This window comes from Bubalus bubalis, chromosome 12 (assembly GCF_019923935.1).
Source record: "Bubalus bubalis isolate 160015118507 breed Murrah chromosome 12, NDDB_SH_1, whole genome shotgun sequence".
Lineage (NCBI taxonomy): Eukaryota > Metazoa > Chordata > Mammalia > Artiodactyla > Bovidae > Bubalus > Bubalus bubalis.
The window spans coordinates 67,005,020-67,025,035 of record NC_059168.1 but is presented as its reverse complement, the minus strand read 5'-3'; the positions used below and the strand labels follow the sequence as shown (position 1 = coordinate 67,025,035).

At 40.8% G+C, this 20,016-nt stretch overlaps 1 protein-coding gene across 1 annotated transcript in view; it reads right to left on the bottom strand.

Moving 5' to 3' along the window:
• Positions 1–20,016, bottom strand: part of ANTXR1 (ANTXR cell adhesion molecule 1) — a 258,924-nt gene that overhangs the window by 166,009 nt on the left and 72,899 nt on the right. Inside the window, exon 9 of the mRNA XM_006049074.4 lies at positions 13,342–13,402. Coding sequence (XP_006049136.1) covers positions 13,342–13,402 — 61 coding nt within the window. The remainder of the gene's footprint in view (positions 1–13,341; positions 13,403–20,016) is intronic.

The window sequence follows — 20,016 nt, the reverse complement described above, 5'->3', positions numbered from 1 at the left end:
GAAACAATGCATGAAGAAGAATGCCAAATTCTCACTTTGTTCCTTATTACATACCCCAGACTGGGAGGCCCATCCATATGGTCCCCTCTGACTGCCCATGGTGGGGGGCACTGGCCTGCTGTGTTCTTCCCTCAGCCAGCTGAGGATTCAAGCCATCTTTCTAGTTCCTCCAAACTCTGTCTTCGTAATTTTTTATTTGGCTTCAGTGGCCAGAGAAAGCCAAGATTTTGGTGGTAACAAACAGGGGCTTATAGTCTGGGGATGTGATGAGGAACAAAGTAGTGAGAGTTTTCTATCCTTCTCCTTCTTGTATTGTTTCAAAATACTCATAGCTGGCATCACGAAGACAGGTAATTAGTCTCTGTTAGCTCAGACAGTAAAGAGTTTGCCTGCAGTGTGGGAGACCTGGGTTTGATTCCTGAACTGGGAAGATCCCCTGGAGAAGGGAATGGCTACCCACTCTAGTATTCTTGCCTGGAAAATCCCACGGACTGAGGAGCCTGGTAGGCTACAGTCCATGAGGTCATAAAGAGTCAGACACGACTGAGCGACTAATATTACTATCTCTGGTTTATTTTCCTGTGGCCTTCTTTCTGAAATGCAAAAAGCTACAAGGGGTGGTCTGCAAAGGGAGAGCTCAGGAAAGGTAAGCACCAGGTACAGGATGTAATTAGCATAGAGTTAAGGGGCAATACATGCAGGATGTAACTCATGCAGAATTAGGGACCATATGTGCAGGATGTAATTTACAGAGTGTCAGGTTAGTTTGTGAAAAGCAAATCTAGTCACAGACTACAGATTAGGAATAGTTAAAAGTAAAACTAGGAGTGATCAACTCTTTCAGGTGTGTTTATATTTCTTCCCTGACCTGTTCACTGTTCTCGTTCTTTGTTCTCAGGAAAGGGAAAGAAAACAAAAACAAATTCCTCTATTTTCCTTTTCACTGCAACAGTATGAGTATTAAGGATTTAGCTATGCATGTTGATACATAGATAGGATTGCTAAATTTAGAAGGATGAACCAAATAGTTTTCTTTATTTTTTCTTTTTAAAAAAAGTTTATTATTATTATTATTTTTAACACCAAAAACATTTTGCATTGGGGTATAGCCGATTAACAATGTTGTGATAGTTTCAGGTGAACAGCGAAGGGACTCAGCGTTTTCTTTTGATGCCTGCCTGGCATGTGACTGATGACACCGTTGGTTCAACAAGCATTCTGTTAAGTGCCAGGCATTGTGGAAGAATCTTATTGTACAATATCTTTTTATTCAGTTTAGCCTTTAGAAACTCATTTCTGTTTTTAGTCTGAATGCTAGACATCCAGAAATCTGCTATTGGATGTTTCTGCTGATTCAAAATGTTTTCTGCCTCACTGCTGGGCCTACTTCTCTTATTTCCTCAAAGATCAGTGGAAGGAGAGAAGATGCTGGAAATGCAGGCCATGTCCCAAGATCTCTTCTCTTAAGGTCATATCCTAGCCTTAGCAGTGCTGCTGAGGGGTCCTCTGTAAGAGAGGATGTCTCTCTGGTTGGGCCTGGCACACCCTCAGGGTATTAGGAAGAAAGACATCAGGAATCCATGAACAGCCACAGTGGAAACCAAACAATTTAACCCCCAGGCCTGGGGAGCAGATGGAGGAAATGATGCTCTGGGAGGCACACCAGAGCAGAGGCCAGATGCCACCCTGCCTGGTATAGTTTCTGTGATAGGACGCACATTTGGTCTCCAGAAGAGCCCGAATACTGACCCTGCAGCCTGACTGGAATGTCAGCCCTTCACACGTAGAGGTTATGTAACAAAACCTTTGTCAAGTGGATCTGCCAGCAAGTGAGACCAGGACACACCAGAACCAGGACATACTGATTGAATTACACTATTCACAAAGCCCTAAACCTACCTCTCACAATAAGTACATCTAAGGTTTTTTTTTCAATTCAGTTCAGTTTCTCAGTCGTGTCCGACTCTTTGCAGCACGCCAAGCCTCCCTGTCCATCACCAACTCCCAGAGTTTGCAACATGTATGTTGGGTTACAGCTCCTACAAGAAGTGCTTAGAGATTGGAAAGCTTCAAGGAGGACTTTCTACCAGGCAATGATCTTTTACTCCATCTCTTTGCATATTCTTTAAGTTAGCTTTAAGATATATATTTATTATGACTTTTTGTCACTTTATTCTCAATTATAATTTAAGCTTCCTGATGGGAGAGGCCATGATTTCTTTTTCTTTATAATTTTGGGCTGTGTCTAACCCAGGGCTGAGTCAGCGTCAGTCTGCTGCTGCTGCTAAGTCGTGTCAGTCATGTCCAACTCTGTGCGACCCCATAGACCGGCAGCCCACCAAGCTCCCCTATCCCTGGGATTCTCCAGGCAAGAACACTGGGAGTGGGTTGCCATTTCCTTCTCCAATGCATGAAAGGGAAAAGTGAAAGTGAAGTCACTCAGTCGTGTCCGACTCCTAGCGACCCCATGGACTGCAGCCTACCAGGCTCCTCCATCCATGGGATTTTCCAGGCAAGAGTACTGGAGTGGGGTTCTGTTGCCTTCTCCCTGTGTCAGTCTAAGCTCCTTTAATGAATGGATAAATGACGTCTTGGGAGAGAAAGGGAATAAGGGAAGGAGAATGTGGTCATTTATTCAGGTACCAGTCAGATAAAAATCCTGTTTATTTTCTGAGGCTTAATAAGGTCACTGAATGAGAAGATGCCCAACATCATTAGTTATTCAGTTCAGTTCAGTTCAGTCGCTCAGTCATGTCCGACTCTTTGCGACCCCATGAATCACAGCACGCCAGGCCTCCCTGTCCATCACCATCTCCCAGAGTTCACTCAAACTCACGTCCATCGAGTCGGTGATGCCATCCAGCCATCTCATCCTCTGTCGTCCCCTTCTCCTCCTGCCCCCAATCCCTCCCAGCATCAGAGTCTTTTCCAATGAGTCAACTCTTCGCATGAGGTGGCCAAAGTACTAGAGTTTCACCTTTAGCATCATTCCTTCCAAAGAACACCCAGGGCTGATCTCCTTTAGAACTCATTAGTTATTAGGGAAATATAAATCGAAATCCCTCCACACTCACCAGAATGGCTGTAATAAGAGAGATGAACAATAACAAGTGTTGGTGAAGAAATTACACCCTGTGTACCTTGCTGGTGAGAATGTAAATTGGTGCAGTTGCTTTGTAAAACAGTTTGACAGTTCCTCAAAAAGCTAAACCTAGAATTACTGTATGACCCAGAAACTCTATCCCTAGGTATACACTCAAGAGACTTGAAAATGTATGTCTACACAAAAGCTTGTACATGTGTGTTTGCAGTAGCATTATTCATAATAGCCAAAAAGTGGAAATAATGCAAGTATCCATCAAATGATGAATATGGTATTCATACAATGGAATATTATTCATCCATATAAAGTAAGTAAGTTCTGACACAGACTGTGATGTGGATGAATCTTGAAAACATCATGCCAAGTAAAAGAAGCCAGACACCCATACCCTTTCATTTCCATATGAATAGCTCAGATTAGCAGATTCAGAAAGACAGAATATTGTCTAGCGGTTGCTAGGGCTGGAGAGAGGAAGAAATGGGGTGTGACTGCTTAAAGAGTAAGATTATGAATATATTCTGGAATTAGATAGTGGTTATAGCTGTACAACTTTGTGAGTATATCAAACATTACTGAATTGTGGAGGAAGCACAAGCTGCAATCAAGATTGCTGGGAGAAATATCAATAACCTCAGATATGCAGATGACACCACCCTGATGGCAGAAAGTGAAGAAGAACTAAAGAGCCTCTTGATGAAAGTAGAAGAGGAGAGTGAAAAAGTTGGCTTAAAGCTCAACATTCAGAAAACTAAGATCATGGCATCCAGTCCCATCGCTTCGTGGGAAATAGATGGGGAAACAGTGGACACAGTGGCTGACTTTATTTTTCGGGCTCCAAAATCACTGCAGATGGTGACTGCAGCCATGAAATTAAAAGATGCTTGCTCCCTGGAAGGAAAGTTATGACCAACCTAGACAGCATATTAAAAGCAGAGACATTATTTTGCCAACAAAGGTCCGTCTAGTCAAGGCTATGGTTTTTCCAGTAGTCATGTATGGATGTGAGAGTTGGACTATAAAAAAGCTGAGTGCCGAAGAATTGATGCTTTTGAACTGTGGTGTTGGAGAAGACTCTTGAGAGTCCCTTGGACTGTAAGGAGATCCAACCAGTCCATCCTAAAGGAGATCAGTCCTAGGTGTTTTTTGGAAGGACTGATGTTGAAGCTGAAACTCCAATACTTTGGCCACCTAATGCGGGAGCTGACTCATTTGAAAAGACCCTGATGCTGGGAAAGATTGAGGGCCAGAGGAGGACACAACAGAGGTTGAGATGGGATGAGATGGTTGGATGGTATCAAGGACACAATGAACATGGGTTTGGGTGGATTCTGGGAGTTGGTGATGGACAGGGAGGCCTGGCATGCTGCGGTTCATGAGGTTGCAAAGAGTCGGACACAACTGAGCGACTGAACTGAACTGAACTGAACTCTTTGAAAGGGTGAATTTCAGGATATGTGAATTATAGCTCAGTTTAAAAAAAGAAAACTGTTAAGGTCAGAGAATAGATTGATAAAGTTATTCTATTCCCTCCTTTTCTTTTTATTTGAAAATATGGAACACATAGTTTTGTGATGGCCTCAATAAAGATCCTTTATCAATCACTGGATCTGAAAATGAGATATCTGTATATTCACCATTTGCTCTGGTCACCTAAGACTTTTGTTGTTATCACTAACAAAATTATTGTTAGTGATATTTCTATCTTGTGAGTTAGTTTTAATTTTCTTTCCTATTAAATGCTTATTGTGACATGTAACATCTAAAATATAATATAGAGCTGAATGTGTATTAAGTGCTTTCTGATGCCTAAATTACTCTGCTGCATCGCTTCAGTCGTGTCCGACTCTGTGCGACCCCATAGACGGCAGCCCACCAGGATCCCCCGTCTCTGGGATTCTCCAGGCAAGAACACTGGAGTGGGTTGCCATTTCCTTCTCCAATGCGTGAAAGTGAAAAGTGAAAGGGAAGTCGCTCAGTCATGTCCGACTCTTCGCGACCCCATGGACTGCCGCCTACGAGGCTTCTCCGTCCATGGGATTTTCAAGGCAAGAGTACTAGAGTGGGGTGCCATTGCCTTCTCCGATGTAAGGTGTATAACTGAAACATTTTGATACAGTTACACAATCATGGGGCAATACCACAATCAAGGTGGTAAACACACCCAGCAGCCTCAGAAGTTTCCATGTTCCCCTTCATAATCTCTTCTTCCAGTCCCTCCCCATACCATGCAACCACTGATCTGTTCTCTGTTGTTGTAGGTTAGTTTGCATTCTCTAGAATTTTATGAAATGGAATCATATGGTAAGTATTTCTTTTTGGTCTGACTTCTTTATGCTCAGCATAATTATTTTAAGACTCATCCATAATTACTTTGAGGTTTATGCATAGTCTATTCCTTTTTATTGCTGAGTATTATTCGTTGTATGAAAAACCACAGTTGTTTATCCATTCATGTGTTGATGAAAATTTGAGTTGTTCACAGTTTTTGGCTCTTAAAAATAGACCAGTTATAAACATCTGTGTACAAGTTTCTGTCAGAATATAAATTTCTTTTTTTCTTGGGTAAATACCTAGGAGTACAATGGCTAGGTCATGTGGTAGGTGTATATTTAATGTTTTGAGAGACTGTTAGAACTGTTTTCCAAAGTAAGAGTACCATTTTACATTTCCACCCTCTAAGTGTGAGTATCCCTCCTTCAAACAGAAATATCTTTGAATGGAAAAGAAGACAAGCAGAGAATTAAACAACTGATTCAGAAGCGGTGCCTATGGGCCAGGCATGAGGTTTTTGAAAGAAAATGAAGAGTGAAAGAAACAAAGCTACTTTTTGATTTTGCTTAAAAGTGTCTAGTTTAAGCTGCCTAAAAGTACCTTCCTTTGTACTCACTCAATCATTGTTTATTACAATGGGAAACAACAGAGTACAATAATACAATTGCTTCTCAAATGATGATGTGGGGAGCTGATGAAAACCTCCTTCCATTTCTGGAGGACAAAAGCTTCACATGAAGAGTAGCTGGCAAGTTGTATGCTTAATTCCAATTAGTTTCTTCCTGGAGTTTATTGTGATCCACACAGTTTTGACTGTGTGGATCATCATAAACTGTGGAAAATTCTGAAAGAGATGGGAATACCAGACCACCTGACCTGCCTCTTGAGAAACCTGTATGCAGGTCAGGAAGCAACAGTTAGAACTGGACATGGAACAACAGACTGGTTCCAAATAGGAAAAGGAGTACGTCAAGGCTGTATATTGTCACCCTGCTTATTTAACTTATATGCAGAGTACATCATGAGAAACGCTGGGGTGGAGGAAGCACAAGCTGGAATCAAGATTGCCGGGAGAAATATCAATAACCTCAGATATGCAGATGACACCACCCTGATGGCAGAAAGTGAAGAAGAACTAAAGAGCCTCTTGATGAAAGTGAAAGTGGAGAATGAAAAAGTTGGCTTAAAGCTCAACATTCAGAAAACTAAGATCATGGCGTCCGGTCCCATCACTTCATGGCAAATAGATGGGGAAACAGTGGACACAGTGGCTGACTTTATTTTTCTGGGCTCCAAAATCACTGCAGATGGTGACTGCAGCCATGAAATTAAAAGACGCTCCTTGGAAAGAAAGTTATGATCAACCTAGACAGCATACTAAAAAGCAGAGACATTACTTTGTCAACAAAGTTCCGTCTAGTCAAGGCTATGGTTTTTCCAGTGGTCATGTATGGATGTGAGAGTTGGACTATAAAGAAAGCTGAGTGCTGATGCTTTTGAACTGTGGTGTTGGAGAAGACTCTTGAGAGTCCCTTGGACTGCAAAGAGATCCAATTAATCCATCCTAAAGGAGATCAGTCCTGGCTGTTCATTGGAAGGACTGATGTTGAAGCTGAAACTCCAATACTTTGGCCACCTGATGTGAAAAGCTGACTCATTTGAAAAGACCCTGATGCTGGGAAAGATTGAGGGCAGGAGGAGAAGGGGTCAACAGAGGATGAGATGGTTGGATGGCATCACTGACACAATGGACATGGGTTAGGGTGGACTCCGGGAGTTGGTGATGGACAAGGAGGCCTGGTGTGCTGCGGTTCATGGGGTTGCAAAGAGTTGGACATGACTGAGTGACTGAACTGAGCTATATACATCTGAGGCTGTCATTGTGGTAGCAGAAGAAAACTGTGCTTAGGCAAAGGATGCATTTCCTAAAGAGGAGCTACACTAAAGTAGGCAGGGCCAATCCAACATTGGGCCTATTCTCCTAATTACACACAGGCTAATCTGCAAAACTATTTAATTAGGAAATTTTAAAAAAGAGTCTATATTGGAAGGGAAAGAGAATCACTTAAATGTAGCCAATCTCAAAGCTGGGGTTTCCCAGGTGGCACTAGAGGTAAAGAACTTTCCTGCCAATGCAGGAAATGTGAGAGATATGGGTTCAGTCCCTGAGTCAAGAAGATTCCTGGAGGAGGGCATGGGAAACAACTCCAGTATTCTTGCCTGGAGAATCCCATGGACAAAGCAGCCTGGCTGGCTACAGTCTATAGGGTCACACAGAGTCAGACATGACTGAAGCAACTTAACCAGGCACACATGCAAAGTCAAAGGTGCTGTAAAGGCTCTCCACAGAGCAAGTGACTTCCTACATGTTTTAGAACAGGAGCTGTAAATCCAGGGACTTAAGCACCATACTAAATGGCAAACATATGCTTGGCCTCAGTATAGGGGTGACAATGGGGAGAGGTGGGATAGTATAGTGAGTTGGAAAGAGTACATGCTTCTTTTAAAGGGAAGTTATTCAGTCTCTAATAATCATTTTCATGTGATAAATACAGACCCAGTGTTGCTAGATCTGATTTTTAAATATGAGATGAAAATCTGAATTTTTAGGTGAAATCAGACTTTTAAGTGTTAGTAATAAATTTGTTTTTTTTTTTTAATTGTGGTATGAATCAAAAAGAACATATGTGCAGACCAGAGAGGGCTTGTTGGTTGCCAGTTTATAACCTCTGGAAGTGGAGGCTTTGGGGGACGGCTCTCTCTCCAAATAGTTTCACTCATTTTATTGAATGAAATTCTTTTTGATCAGGGCAGATCCCTACATTTTCTTCCCATCAAGACTTTTTGTTAAAATGCAAAATAGTTCCAAGTGTACTGGTCTCTTTATCAATTAACAATAATCAGCCATTAATATCTTAGCTGATGTTGAATTAAGTCTTTAGAAACTTAAAGTTATAAAGGAAACCCAAAGGAGGAGTTCTCTGGACAGCATATGTTTACAGATGGTCATTCAGCTGTTGCTCGCATAATTCTAGGGGTGGAAAGTTCAGACCATCTACTCCACTGTAGGAAAGCTTTCATTGTAAAAGTTGCATGTGTTAAGCCAAAATCTGCCTCCTTGAATTCCTCCCCAACCGCTCGGTGGTGGTCTCCTAAAGCTACATATAATAAGACCAATAAGTCCTTTCTGCATGGGAGTTCTCCAACTATCCTTGTGTTTCAATTCTTTTGTCTAAATATCTGTGGTCGCTTCAGTCCTTTCTCATCCCACAAGCATCTCATTAGCATCTCTTTGAGCAGATCTCTGCTATAGCACTTCATACATGGTTTTGTATTTTATCTGAACATATGACTATCTCCTAGAGAAGACTGAGAATTTCATGGGGGTTGGGACCAGGCATGCATTTTGGTACTCAAATCTTTTCACATTGTTTGGTACTTAGTAGACACTAAGAATTGATGGAAAAGGAAAAAAGAAAGGAGGGAGAGGGAGAAAGAAGGAAAGAAAAAAGGGAAGAAGGAAGGAAGCAAAGAATCAGTGACTGGATTCTTAGAAGCTTGACTATCCTGCGTGTTCCCGTAAATGGACCTTGAGTGCTTGTCTGGAGGTGGTAGCAAGGGAGCACAGCTACTTGTATATCCTTGACTGAAGAATGGACTACAGTGCATGAAGCACTATAGCATTCATGAACTATGCATGAAGCACTATTGCGGAAGGTTATCCTCTTCTACTAAGCATACAGCTTCAGGAGGGACACACGTGGGAGGGAGGGAGGGGACAGCTGTCTAGCCAGCCAGATCAGCTCAATCAAGCCTGTCTATCAGTGGAGATATCACAGCCAGGCTGCCCTCACATCCTGAATGAATTATTAAATGCTTTCTAGTTCCATCTCCTCTTCTATTAAGAACATGTGTCAGTGCTATCCTTAAAATATGGGACTTGGAGCCATGGTCTGAACTTGGAATAGCACAGCATGGAATTAGCTCTCTTACCCTGGACACTGGATGGCTACTGATGCACCCTAAGATGGCATGAGCTTCTTTTTTGTCAAAGGCATTCTTGTTGGCTCTCAAGATAGCTATGCGTCTTCTTGCTTTTTTCTTTTTCTTTGCATGAACTGTTACTAAGTCAAGTTTCTCTAAACTTGCTTGTCCATGAAACTGTTTGCAAGTTCAACATTTTATATTTGTCCTATTAAATTTCACCATGTTATTTGCAGGCCAACATGGAAAGGTCTGTGTTGGATCTCAGTTTTGTCGTCCAGTGCGTTGTCTCACTGCCTCACTCAGAGCTCGGTGTGCGTCGGAATAATGCCTGTTGCTGAGTTGCTGGTGAAAGCCAGCAGAGATCACTGTCTTGGGGGAATGCAGTCATCAGCATAGAGTGTCTTGAGCGGACAGGCCTGGGTGGGGCTTCACAGGAGGGGGTGCTCTGGCGGCCAAGGAAGGGAAGTAATTCAGAGAAGCAGGAGAAGGGGTTGAGAGGAAAGGTTTTGGATGAAAGCAAATTCTATCTTCTTCACAGGGTTTAGTCTCAATATTTCCTTGTTTACTTTCCCCTTCAGTACATATTGAGTTAGTGAATCATTTTGCAGATACTCTGAACTCTATATATTTCTCCAGTTTTCTTTCAGTAGAGAAACACTGTTGTTTAGTTACTAAGTCATGTCTGACTCTTTTGCCACCCTATGAACTGTAGCCCGCCAGGTCCTCTGTCCATGGCATTTCCCAGGCAAGAATACTGGAGTGGGTTGCCATTTCCTTCTCTAGCGGATCTTCCTGACCAGTGGATCAAATCCGCGTCTCCTGCATTGGCAGGTGGATTCTTTACCACCGAGCCATCAGGGAAGCTCAGAAAAACATACAGGCATATTTTTCTCATCTAGGTATGATGTTATCAACATTCTCACATTGACCTTCAATCCTTATTAAAATGATACTTATGATAATAATATCACCTTGTTTTGTTATAACAGTTCATGATTTTTAAAGCACTTTCACATAAATCTCTGGATCCTCGCAGTAGCCTAATGAAAATTTCAGACGGGGTATGTCTGGGTCTACTTGATAGGAGTTTGTAACCATGGGGAAGTGGCCCCCAATATTTCATGAAAGCCATGCTTACTCCAAGAATGATCAGAGATAGACCTTTAAGAGAATCCTTGGAAGAACTTTTGGAGTAGGGATATCTTATGAAAGTTTCATTTTCTTCTTAATAAAGTTATTCTCTAATCAACATGTTTTAACCCTAATGATTCTAAGTCAAGAGAGGTGGGAGCTTGCCTTTTCAAAACATATGACCAGGTCCCATTGTTGTGTCTTGTGTTGATTTTTTTCTAAGAAATAAAGGAAAAGGGGGGGGGCGCGGAGGGGGAGTTGGGGGTTAGCAGATGCAAACTCGTATATATAGAATGGATAAATAACAAGGCCCTACAGTATAGCACAGGGAAATATTATCCTGTGATAAACCATACTGGGAAAAAGTATAAAAAAGAATGTATATATATACACACACACATATATAACTGAATCATTTTTCTGTACAGCAAAAATTAACACAACATTGTAAATTAACTATACTTTAATTAAAAAAGAAATAAAATAAATATAATTGGATAGTTTACTCTGATATGGGAAACTATTGTTTGTTTATAAAATATGCACTATTGCATTTCAGTCAGAGATTTAAAAAATATCCACAGGAAGATTCTTTGGATTGGATTTACCAGAGATTTGTCTATTTTATTGGTCAAAGACACAGCTCCTGGCATAATTTATCAGTTAACTTGTTTTAATTTGTTTAAATTCATTAATGCATTTTAATCTTTTTTCTTGTATTTTCCTTAGCTTTAAAAACATCTTTTACTTAATTATTTTTGTTTTTTATTTAATAAGAAACAGACTAAAAACTGAATTTGCTAGGATCAGATCTTGTGGATCTTGATATTTCTGTGACATATTCATTATATTTATATATGTGGGCTTTTTATTATCTTGAACACATTGATGGTAAGTAAAGCAGATTTTGGTTTATTAATCTTTGATTCAAGAATTATTTAATAAGATATTTTTCCATTGTCCAACCGGTTGAGATTTTGTGGGTTTGAGGGGTCTTGTTCTGTCTTTGGCTATTTCTAATTTTGCTTCATTTTAAATTGGCAGTTCAAAGGTCTGATAACTTCTTGAGATTAGGTGAAAGTAGTTGTTAATCAGGGTCAAATGAGCAAAAATTGGTGCATTGTTTATTGAAGGAATATATGAATCAAGGCATTCGGTCAACATTTATTGACCACCTATTAAGTACCATGTACTCTGAGGCAGTGGGAAGTGGAGAGAAAGATTTCTTCTCTGTCCCCAATAACCTTACAGGAAGGGAACTGATTATGCTGCTGAATTAACAGAATTCAGTATTCATTGTCTTTAAATGTTCTGATTCAATACACGGTTGCAAAACATCCAGTAGGATTGCTAAACTGCAAGTCTGGGTTGTTTTTTCATGAATGAGATAATTGCATAATTAAGGAACTCCCCTGTTTTCTAATTGTTTTAAAATAAAGGAATGATAAAAATTGTGGAGGTAGATTTACCTTGGAGCTAATGAACCCTGGTTAAGGCTCCTGGCACTGGGTTTCATGTAGTCATATGCTTTTGTAAATTTGCAAAAGTAAGATATTTCAATTCTTTTTCTTAAGAAGGTTTTCCTGGACCTGTCTTTGTGCCAGCTACATATGTTGCTGCCATCTGTGTTGCCAGGTAGCAGTGTATTTAGAGGTCAACAGATACTCTTTGTTGATTGCTTTTCTTCAGAAAATTTATACACATTTCTGAATAGTCAGTCCCCAAGTACCCCTAACAACTTTGTATGTTTACATATATATACTTAGTGTTTTGTTGTTGGTTCATACTATTCAGTACATCTAACTCCTTGAAAGTGCTTCAGCTATTCTAAAATATAGCCAAGAAACTAGAAGGAAATCCTCAAGGAATTACCTCACTTATATCAATAAAATATGCCATAAAGAATAAAAGTGTACAGTTTTTGAAAAAGCTGGAAAGTTCTTCCTCACTACTTACAGGGTTGCATGATATATTTTCTATGATAAATTAATAATTGGCACTTGGTATTTTAGGAGACTAGAAAGATTATGTCAACAGTGAGGTCTCAACAGTGGAAGACTCCAGGTCCTAGAGCACCAGGAAATAATGGAGAGAGAGTTTATCCTTTTCGAATCTTGAGCACCTACCACAGTGCCTGGCATTCAGTAGGTGCCTAACGGTACTTTTTAAATAAATAAAAGGAGAATGATGGGGAAACTACCAGGAATTGTACGAAGAGAGCCAGCACGGTTGAAGCTTTAGGCAGTCCATTATAATACAAAACAACAACAAGACCCCAATTTTGATCAGTCAGAAAAAATACTGTGACCCAGAGAAGGGTGATTCTTTGTTAAGTAGAGGTTTGCTGCATTAATGACAAAATTATAATGACTCTTTATGGGGACAACTGGAGTTGCCTATCGACATTCTGTAAGGGCTGGCAGATGGGGCGATTAACTAAGATCAAAATATTAGTTACGGAAAGAGGTTCAGCACCAGTTAAACAATTAAATATGTCAACATTTCAGAGGTGGCCTGTGATCACTGTGATGTGATGTAGGGCTGCCATGAAGATGAAGGGTTAAAGGGGTATTGGTGGCGGTGTGTGGGAATCCAGTATTTCTGTAATATTCCTATAATTAGTTTCCACGAAAGGAGAGAATTTGGATAGGCTTTTTCAAACTTTCAAACAACTGACATGTTGTTTATTTATTACCTTTTTGACCCAGAAGCAAATTTAGCAATTTCTACTCCTTTTTTCCCCCTCCCCTTTTGTGCCCCAACTCCCTTCTTTGCTACTGATGAAGTAACCGTGACCTGAATTCGATATCTCATCATGTGACAGCAATTAACACTTAGTTTCAATTTACCTCCTGCACATATGGTGGATGGTTCAGCTGCTAGAATTTCGATGCAGGATTTCTTCAAAATCTAGGAGGAGAGGAAATCAAAAAGTCAAAGTCAAAGCATAGCTATTTTGTTAGAAAAGTGGGTTTGATTTTAGCTACCAGGATCAGAAGGCTCAAGGATACTATGCTGTAGTGGGTGGATAAGTAGAGTGTTACATTTTCACTGATATCATTAATGTCAGGCATTTAAGGAGCAGTACTGTGCTAGATGTTCTGGGTGTCACAAAAGCTATGTGCCTGTGTGCTAAATCGCTTCAGTCCTGTCCGACTCTGTGCGACCCTATGGACTGCAGCCTGCCAGGCTCCTCTGTCCATGGGATTCTCCAGGCAAGAATACTGGATTGGGCTGCCTTGCCCCCCTCCAGGGGATCTTCCTGACCCAGGGATTGAAGCTGCATCCCTTAGGTCTCCTGCATTGGCAGGTGGGTTCTTTACCACTAGCAACACCCTGGAAGCCCCACAAAAGCCATAGGAATTATTTATTCATTTGTTCTGGCAGATATGCATTGAATCTATGAAAGGCCAGTCCTAGTTATAGAGACGTTTACATCCAGTAGATGAAATGGGAGCTACACTTGAAAAGATAAATAACCATGGACCATTCTATGTGATAGATGCCAGGGTAAAAGGGCAGACAGTACGAGCTACAGAGTTCATGGGGGAGATCACTCAGGGCTGTAATTGAGAAGGGCTTCCTGGAAGAAGTGGCTGCTGAAGGTGGGACGCAGTCAAGTGGGCAGGAGTAAGTTAGGGGAAGGTTAAGGTCCCAGCAGGGAGTGGCATTTGCAAAGGTGAGAAACTAGAAATGCATAGACCTCTTTAGCTGGAACAAAAGAAGCTTAAAAAGTAGAAAAACAAGTGATTAATAGATAAGACCAGAGAGATAGGATGGAAATGGCCAACTGTCTAGAAGAGATGCATGCTCAGATTACTCAGTCACCTTCTAGTTAAAGAAGTGGAAACATGTTGCAGGCGAAGGATGTCTTTGAAGCCTGCTTATTGTGCCTCACACTTTAAGAGGACCTTACGTAAATGGAAATGTAGTTTTCCCCCCAAGTGAGTCTTTCAGGGTTCAGTGGAGAGTCTGGAGAACTCCAAGACTGCACAGGGAATTAAAGGCTTCTGGTGAAATCGGGGTATCTGACTTTTAAGCTTTTCTCTGCCATTTATGAATCCCACTGCTTACTGCATAAGGATTCTAAAATTTTGGCCAAGCATTTTAAACAAGTATAGGACACTGAGTGATATACTGCAGGATCTTTATTTGGGTGGGCCTTACTTAATTTGGAAATTGAAATGGGTCAGAGGGCTGAAGAAGACCATTTTGCTCTATTTATGAAGGGGGCATTTGTTAAAAGAATTAATAGTGAAATAAAATGTAAAGTCTGTGAAAGAAAAAAAGGATTTTTAGCATTGGGAAACACACATTAACTTGCATGGATGTTTTTAGCAAATATGCTTCTTTGTTCCAGCTTAAGTGATACATATGCCACAAGGATACAGTAAAACAAAATATATAATAAATTACAAAAGGGGAGGAAATGGATTAAAGGGAAAATCAGAGGAAGATGAAGTAAGGAGTGAGAATAGCATAGACAAAATACATTGGGAATAGCTTATTTCCTTGTTAGGAGTGGCTCCTGAATTTAATTCTAAGCATTCTAGTAGCAAATGAGGACAGACAATATTTATGAGATTCTCAGTCTGAAGAATGAAAACAAACCAGTTTCTCAGAAGAGATAATATTTACCCATTCCAGAGAGAAATCTGGGCATCCTCATAGAGAAGCATTGTGAAAGGAAATGAATAACATGCTTCAGAAAATTGTTCTCTGATATACAGACGACAAAACATTCAGACGTATTCACCGAAAGAGGCTCCCTCGCAACCAGGTATTTGAGGTAATTCTCTATACCTGAGAATCATAAGAAGCAGCATGGTCCTCCCTCAGTACCTGCAGGAGGACTGGTCCAGGATCTCCATGGACACCGAAATCAGAGGATGCACAAGTCCCTTATATAAAATGGTGGAGTATCTGTACACATTCTTCCATATACTTTAAGTCAGGGGTCCCCAACCTCCAGGCTATGGAAATGGTACACATCCATGGCCTGTTAGGAATTGGGCCGCACAGCAAGAGGTGAGTGGCAGGCAAGCCAGTGAAGCTTCATCTGCCACTCCCCATCACTCGCATTACCACTGAACTATTCCCCCGCCCCCACCCCTGGTCCATGGAAAAATTTTCTCCCACAAAATCAGTCCCTGGTGCCAAAAAGGTTGGGGACCGCTGCTTTAAATCATCTCTAGATTGCTTATAATTCATAATACAATGGAAATGCTATGTAAATAGTCCCCAGCATGCTGCAAACTCAAGTTTTACTTTTTGGAACTTTCTGGATTTTTTTTTTTTCAAATATTTTTGATCACCAGCTGGTTGAATCTGCAAATGTGAAACCCAGGTTACAGAGGGCTGACTGTATTTCTTTTTCTTGACAATTCTAAGATTCAGACTTCCAGCTATTTTTCCTGAACATTCTTTCTGCCTCTTTCACAATTTAAAGGCATTTTAGTATCTGTTTTCAGCTTCTATGTGATTCCAGAGTCAAAGCAATTTGTTCCTTTTTGTCAGCGCTTGACTTTTTCCTCTCGCTTTAGCTTACCCAGTCACCACGCACCTCAAGCACAGGTGGTCTCAGTTCCCCCTGTTTTGCAAGAATGAGATAACATGCACCCAACTCTGCACCTCCATCTCTGTTGGTCAGTGGTCCTCACATACCTGGCTCTGGGGACCCAGTATCACCCCTGAGCCCTTCACTGACATTGTTACTTGGAATGAGGGACCCCCACCCCCACTGAAGGACATATCCTGGGCATCCGTGTTTCCCTTCAGGCTTTTCCTTCCTCCTCTTTCCAATGGTGAATACAGTCCTTTCGATGCAGCAGCATCCTAGGATTGGGGCTTGCCAGGATCCTCATCCAGATCCTCCCCAGATAGCACCTGAGCTACCTGAACTGTGATGACTGTCCTCTCCTCTCTCCCCCCTAGTTTGCTGCCACTGGGCTCTTCTTGCCTGAAGGGCCATCCTAGCTACTGGTGGCCGTTAGTCAGGGAGGCAACCACCCTCTTCATCATGTCTTCAGGCATAAATCTCCAAACAGGCTACATTGGAAGAAACAGAATTGACCCATTGGAGAAATTTATTTAAGTGATATTAGAACAACATAAAGCTGTTTCTTACATTTTAAATAAAATTCCTCCATCTCCATTTATAAGTCATTTTATTATCTTCAACTAAATATTTCAACAGTCCAAGAATGAAAATTGAGCTATTGGATCTATCCTGTCCCATTTCTCAAACTCCATCAAAACACAAAAATGAAATTTTCACCCATGTTACGTTCCTGACTTGGAAGCAACATTTTTGAACTAACTCTAATACTTAACCAGGGGTCAGTAAAGGAAACACCCGTGAATCTTTAACCACAAAGACACACTTGCAGGTTTTGTCATAATAAACACATGCCGTATGATTCTCTCAAAGTGTCTGCAATTAGCTGATAAATCTAAGGAGTGTATTAGGGCCAAAAAATGTCAGCCAAGTGCAGTGATTCAATCCAGTAAAAACACAGCTTTCCCAATCTTAACATAAAACATCTGGAAGGGATACGGTGCAGCCAATAGAGTAAAATTTATCAGTGAGGGGGATGGGCAGGATTTGTCTGGGACTGTGGCTTCTATTAATTTGAAATATCTGGTTTCAAAAGGTAGGAAGTCAGAATGGCATGGGGTGGATTTGGGGTCCTTTGGTTATTAGCAGCCCAGACTGTACAGTAATCAGTCTGTCTGAACTTCAGTAGACAGCAGAGAAGCCTAAGGGACTGGAGACTGGATGGGTGTGGGGAGGCAGAGGATCCATCCCCAATCTGGGCACTGGTAGCCATGGAGGAGGTACAGACAGAGCACTGGGAACCAGATGATGGGAAATGACTAGACAGAGCGGAAAGAACTCACACAGGGTCGGGGTGATGTCAGAGGTGACAAAATAATTGACCTCCACTGGAGACTGGGCTAAGTCTACCACATGCCTCAAGCCTAACCAGTGTGAGGAACTGGCTTTTGGCCTTGATCCTGGTCCTCTACTTGTCTGACTTATGGTCCCTGGCAAATCCTTAAACTTGTCTGAACCCCAATTTTGTGAAACAGTTTAACATACTAATAATTTAGAATCTGGAATCAAATTTTTGGGTCAACTCATAAGCACTGTGACCTTGGGGAAGTTCCATAACCTCTCTGAGTCTGTTTCTTCATCTGTAATGGTAGGATAAGAACAGTACCTACTGCATGAAGTTGTTGAGTTGGGAAGATTAAATGAGATACTATAGGTAGAGTCCATAGCACAGGGCCTGGATATCCTCAACTAATGATGATTTATTCTTAGGAACCTGGGCTCTGGAGACAGAAAAAAAATAGATCTGGACTTTAAATAGATTTCTGTTCAGATCCAAGCCCCACCACTTACTGGCCAGGAGGATTTGGATAAGTTATTAAACTTCTGCATCTCAGTTTCTTTTTCTGTAAAATGAGAATAAGAAAAACACTGACCTCAAAGAGCTGTCTGATGGTAAAATGAGTAACAGACAAGAATGCAGAGAAGTTTCATTTGTAAAATCAATAGAACTTAGGTGGTAAAAGTTGGCTTAGAGAGTGAGGAAGAGAGTGAGATTAAGGAATACTGACAAGGTTTTTGTTCTGTAGACAGAACTAGACAGATGTGATTAGTCAATAGATAGTTATTTAATGACCTTGGGCCATCAGCCAACAAGTGCCTTTCATGAAAATAAGGTACCAAGAAACAGGCTCAGAGCAGCCTTAGTAGTAAAGCTCTTAGCAGGATCTCTAACACATACTCAGTTCTCAAACAATGGTAGCTGTTACTCTTACTTCTGTTACCTACTGCTATGACTGCTACTACTCTTGGGCAAAGACAGTCACTCATAACTGCGTCTATCTCATCACTCACCATTGGCCTCTTGCTAAATCCTATTTGCTGAAAATGCCTGAAAGATGGCTAATAATGTTATCCTGCTACCTTTTGGGCAGATTTCAAAAAGAAGATATATGGGTAAGCATGTTGGACGCTGTAAAGAGCTCTAGAAATGCACGTGTTGTTACTGGTAGTGATACTCTTGAACACCTCATTAGATTATTAGGGGAGTAAAAGAGGCAACCGATGTAAAATAACTCTGCCAAGTAATGAAAGCTATTCAATATATTTAAAGTGAAATCCATGGTGGATTAGTCCAGGACTTTATTTATTTACTTTGAAGACTTCTCTCATAAATTCAGGGTTTATGCAGAGATTTCTCAAGAATCCTTAAAGATTGTGAATATTTGCATAGAGTTGTTATGAATCCCTCCCTTACCATAAGCTTACCTAATTTTTCCCCCTCATTGCTCTGCCTCCTTCCCTAATAAACTATCATTCTTTATTTCCTTGGCCATTTCCTGTTGGAAGGGTTTTGTGTGTGTTCATATAAGACCAATTTCCTTTATCCATTTGTGGTATAAGGGCCTTTTGCTTCTACATATCTAGATAGCATGTTTCTTAGTGTCTTATTTATCATGAAAGGCATATTCTGCTTCTAAGATGCCTACAGCTTGAAGTAGGCTGGCCCATAGGTGGTTAACTATCTATCACCCAATTCACTCCAGTGTTCTTGCCTGGAGAATCCCAGGGACGGGGGAGCCTGGTGGGCTGCCGTCTATGGGGTCGCACAGAGTCAGACACGACTGAAGTGACTTAGCAGCAGCAGTTCTCTAAGCCAAAACTTAGCAATTTCCCTTACACTCACTCTCCAAATTCAGTATGGATTTTGTGAACTAAGTCTTGGTGATTTTACCAATGAAATATTTCTGTATTCATTCACATTTTAGTATAAATTACCATCTTCCAGAGGACTTATTGTGGTTTATAATGATATATTTATGATTGGTTGGTCATTGTCTATCTTCCCTCTTAGACTATAACCTCTACAAAGGCAAGGAGAATTGTTTTTATCCAGCACATAGTAGGCACTAAATAAATATTTGTTGCACAAATGGCACACTTTCTGCATGGCTTCATTAATTGGCATTTTAGCATATTATATAGCAGTCTTTCTTTTTCCCCATAAATATAATCTTTTATTACATTAATCTTTTCTGGCTTTTTAAATTGAATTTTAAATCTTTTATAGTCTCTTGAATACAAGGCTAGTTTCAGCATCTTGTAACATCTCCCTCTTCTTATTAAGCACCACCATCTTTGGAGACTGCCTTCCAGCAGGACTACTTCTGACCTTCATCCTTTTAAATGACTTATATTTTAAAACAGTAATGTTGTAGGTGTATTATATCCCCATGTTTAAGGTCTAGACAGGCCTGCTTTGTAAAAGGCCTTGGTCCCTTTACTTGGCAAAAATGTATATGTTTGGGAGGTGGGGTTCAGACTCCCAGGTACAATATTATAGCTGATGGCAGTATTCATGTTGGATAAACCTGGAGGATATTGCTTTTAGAAAACATCAGGGAGCTTGGGACACGTATCTGGCTCATCCTTGTCTTCAGGACTGTCAATCTTGCCCTCACGAATTTTG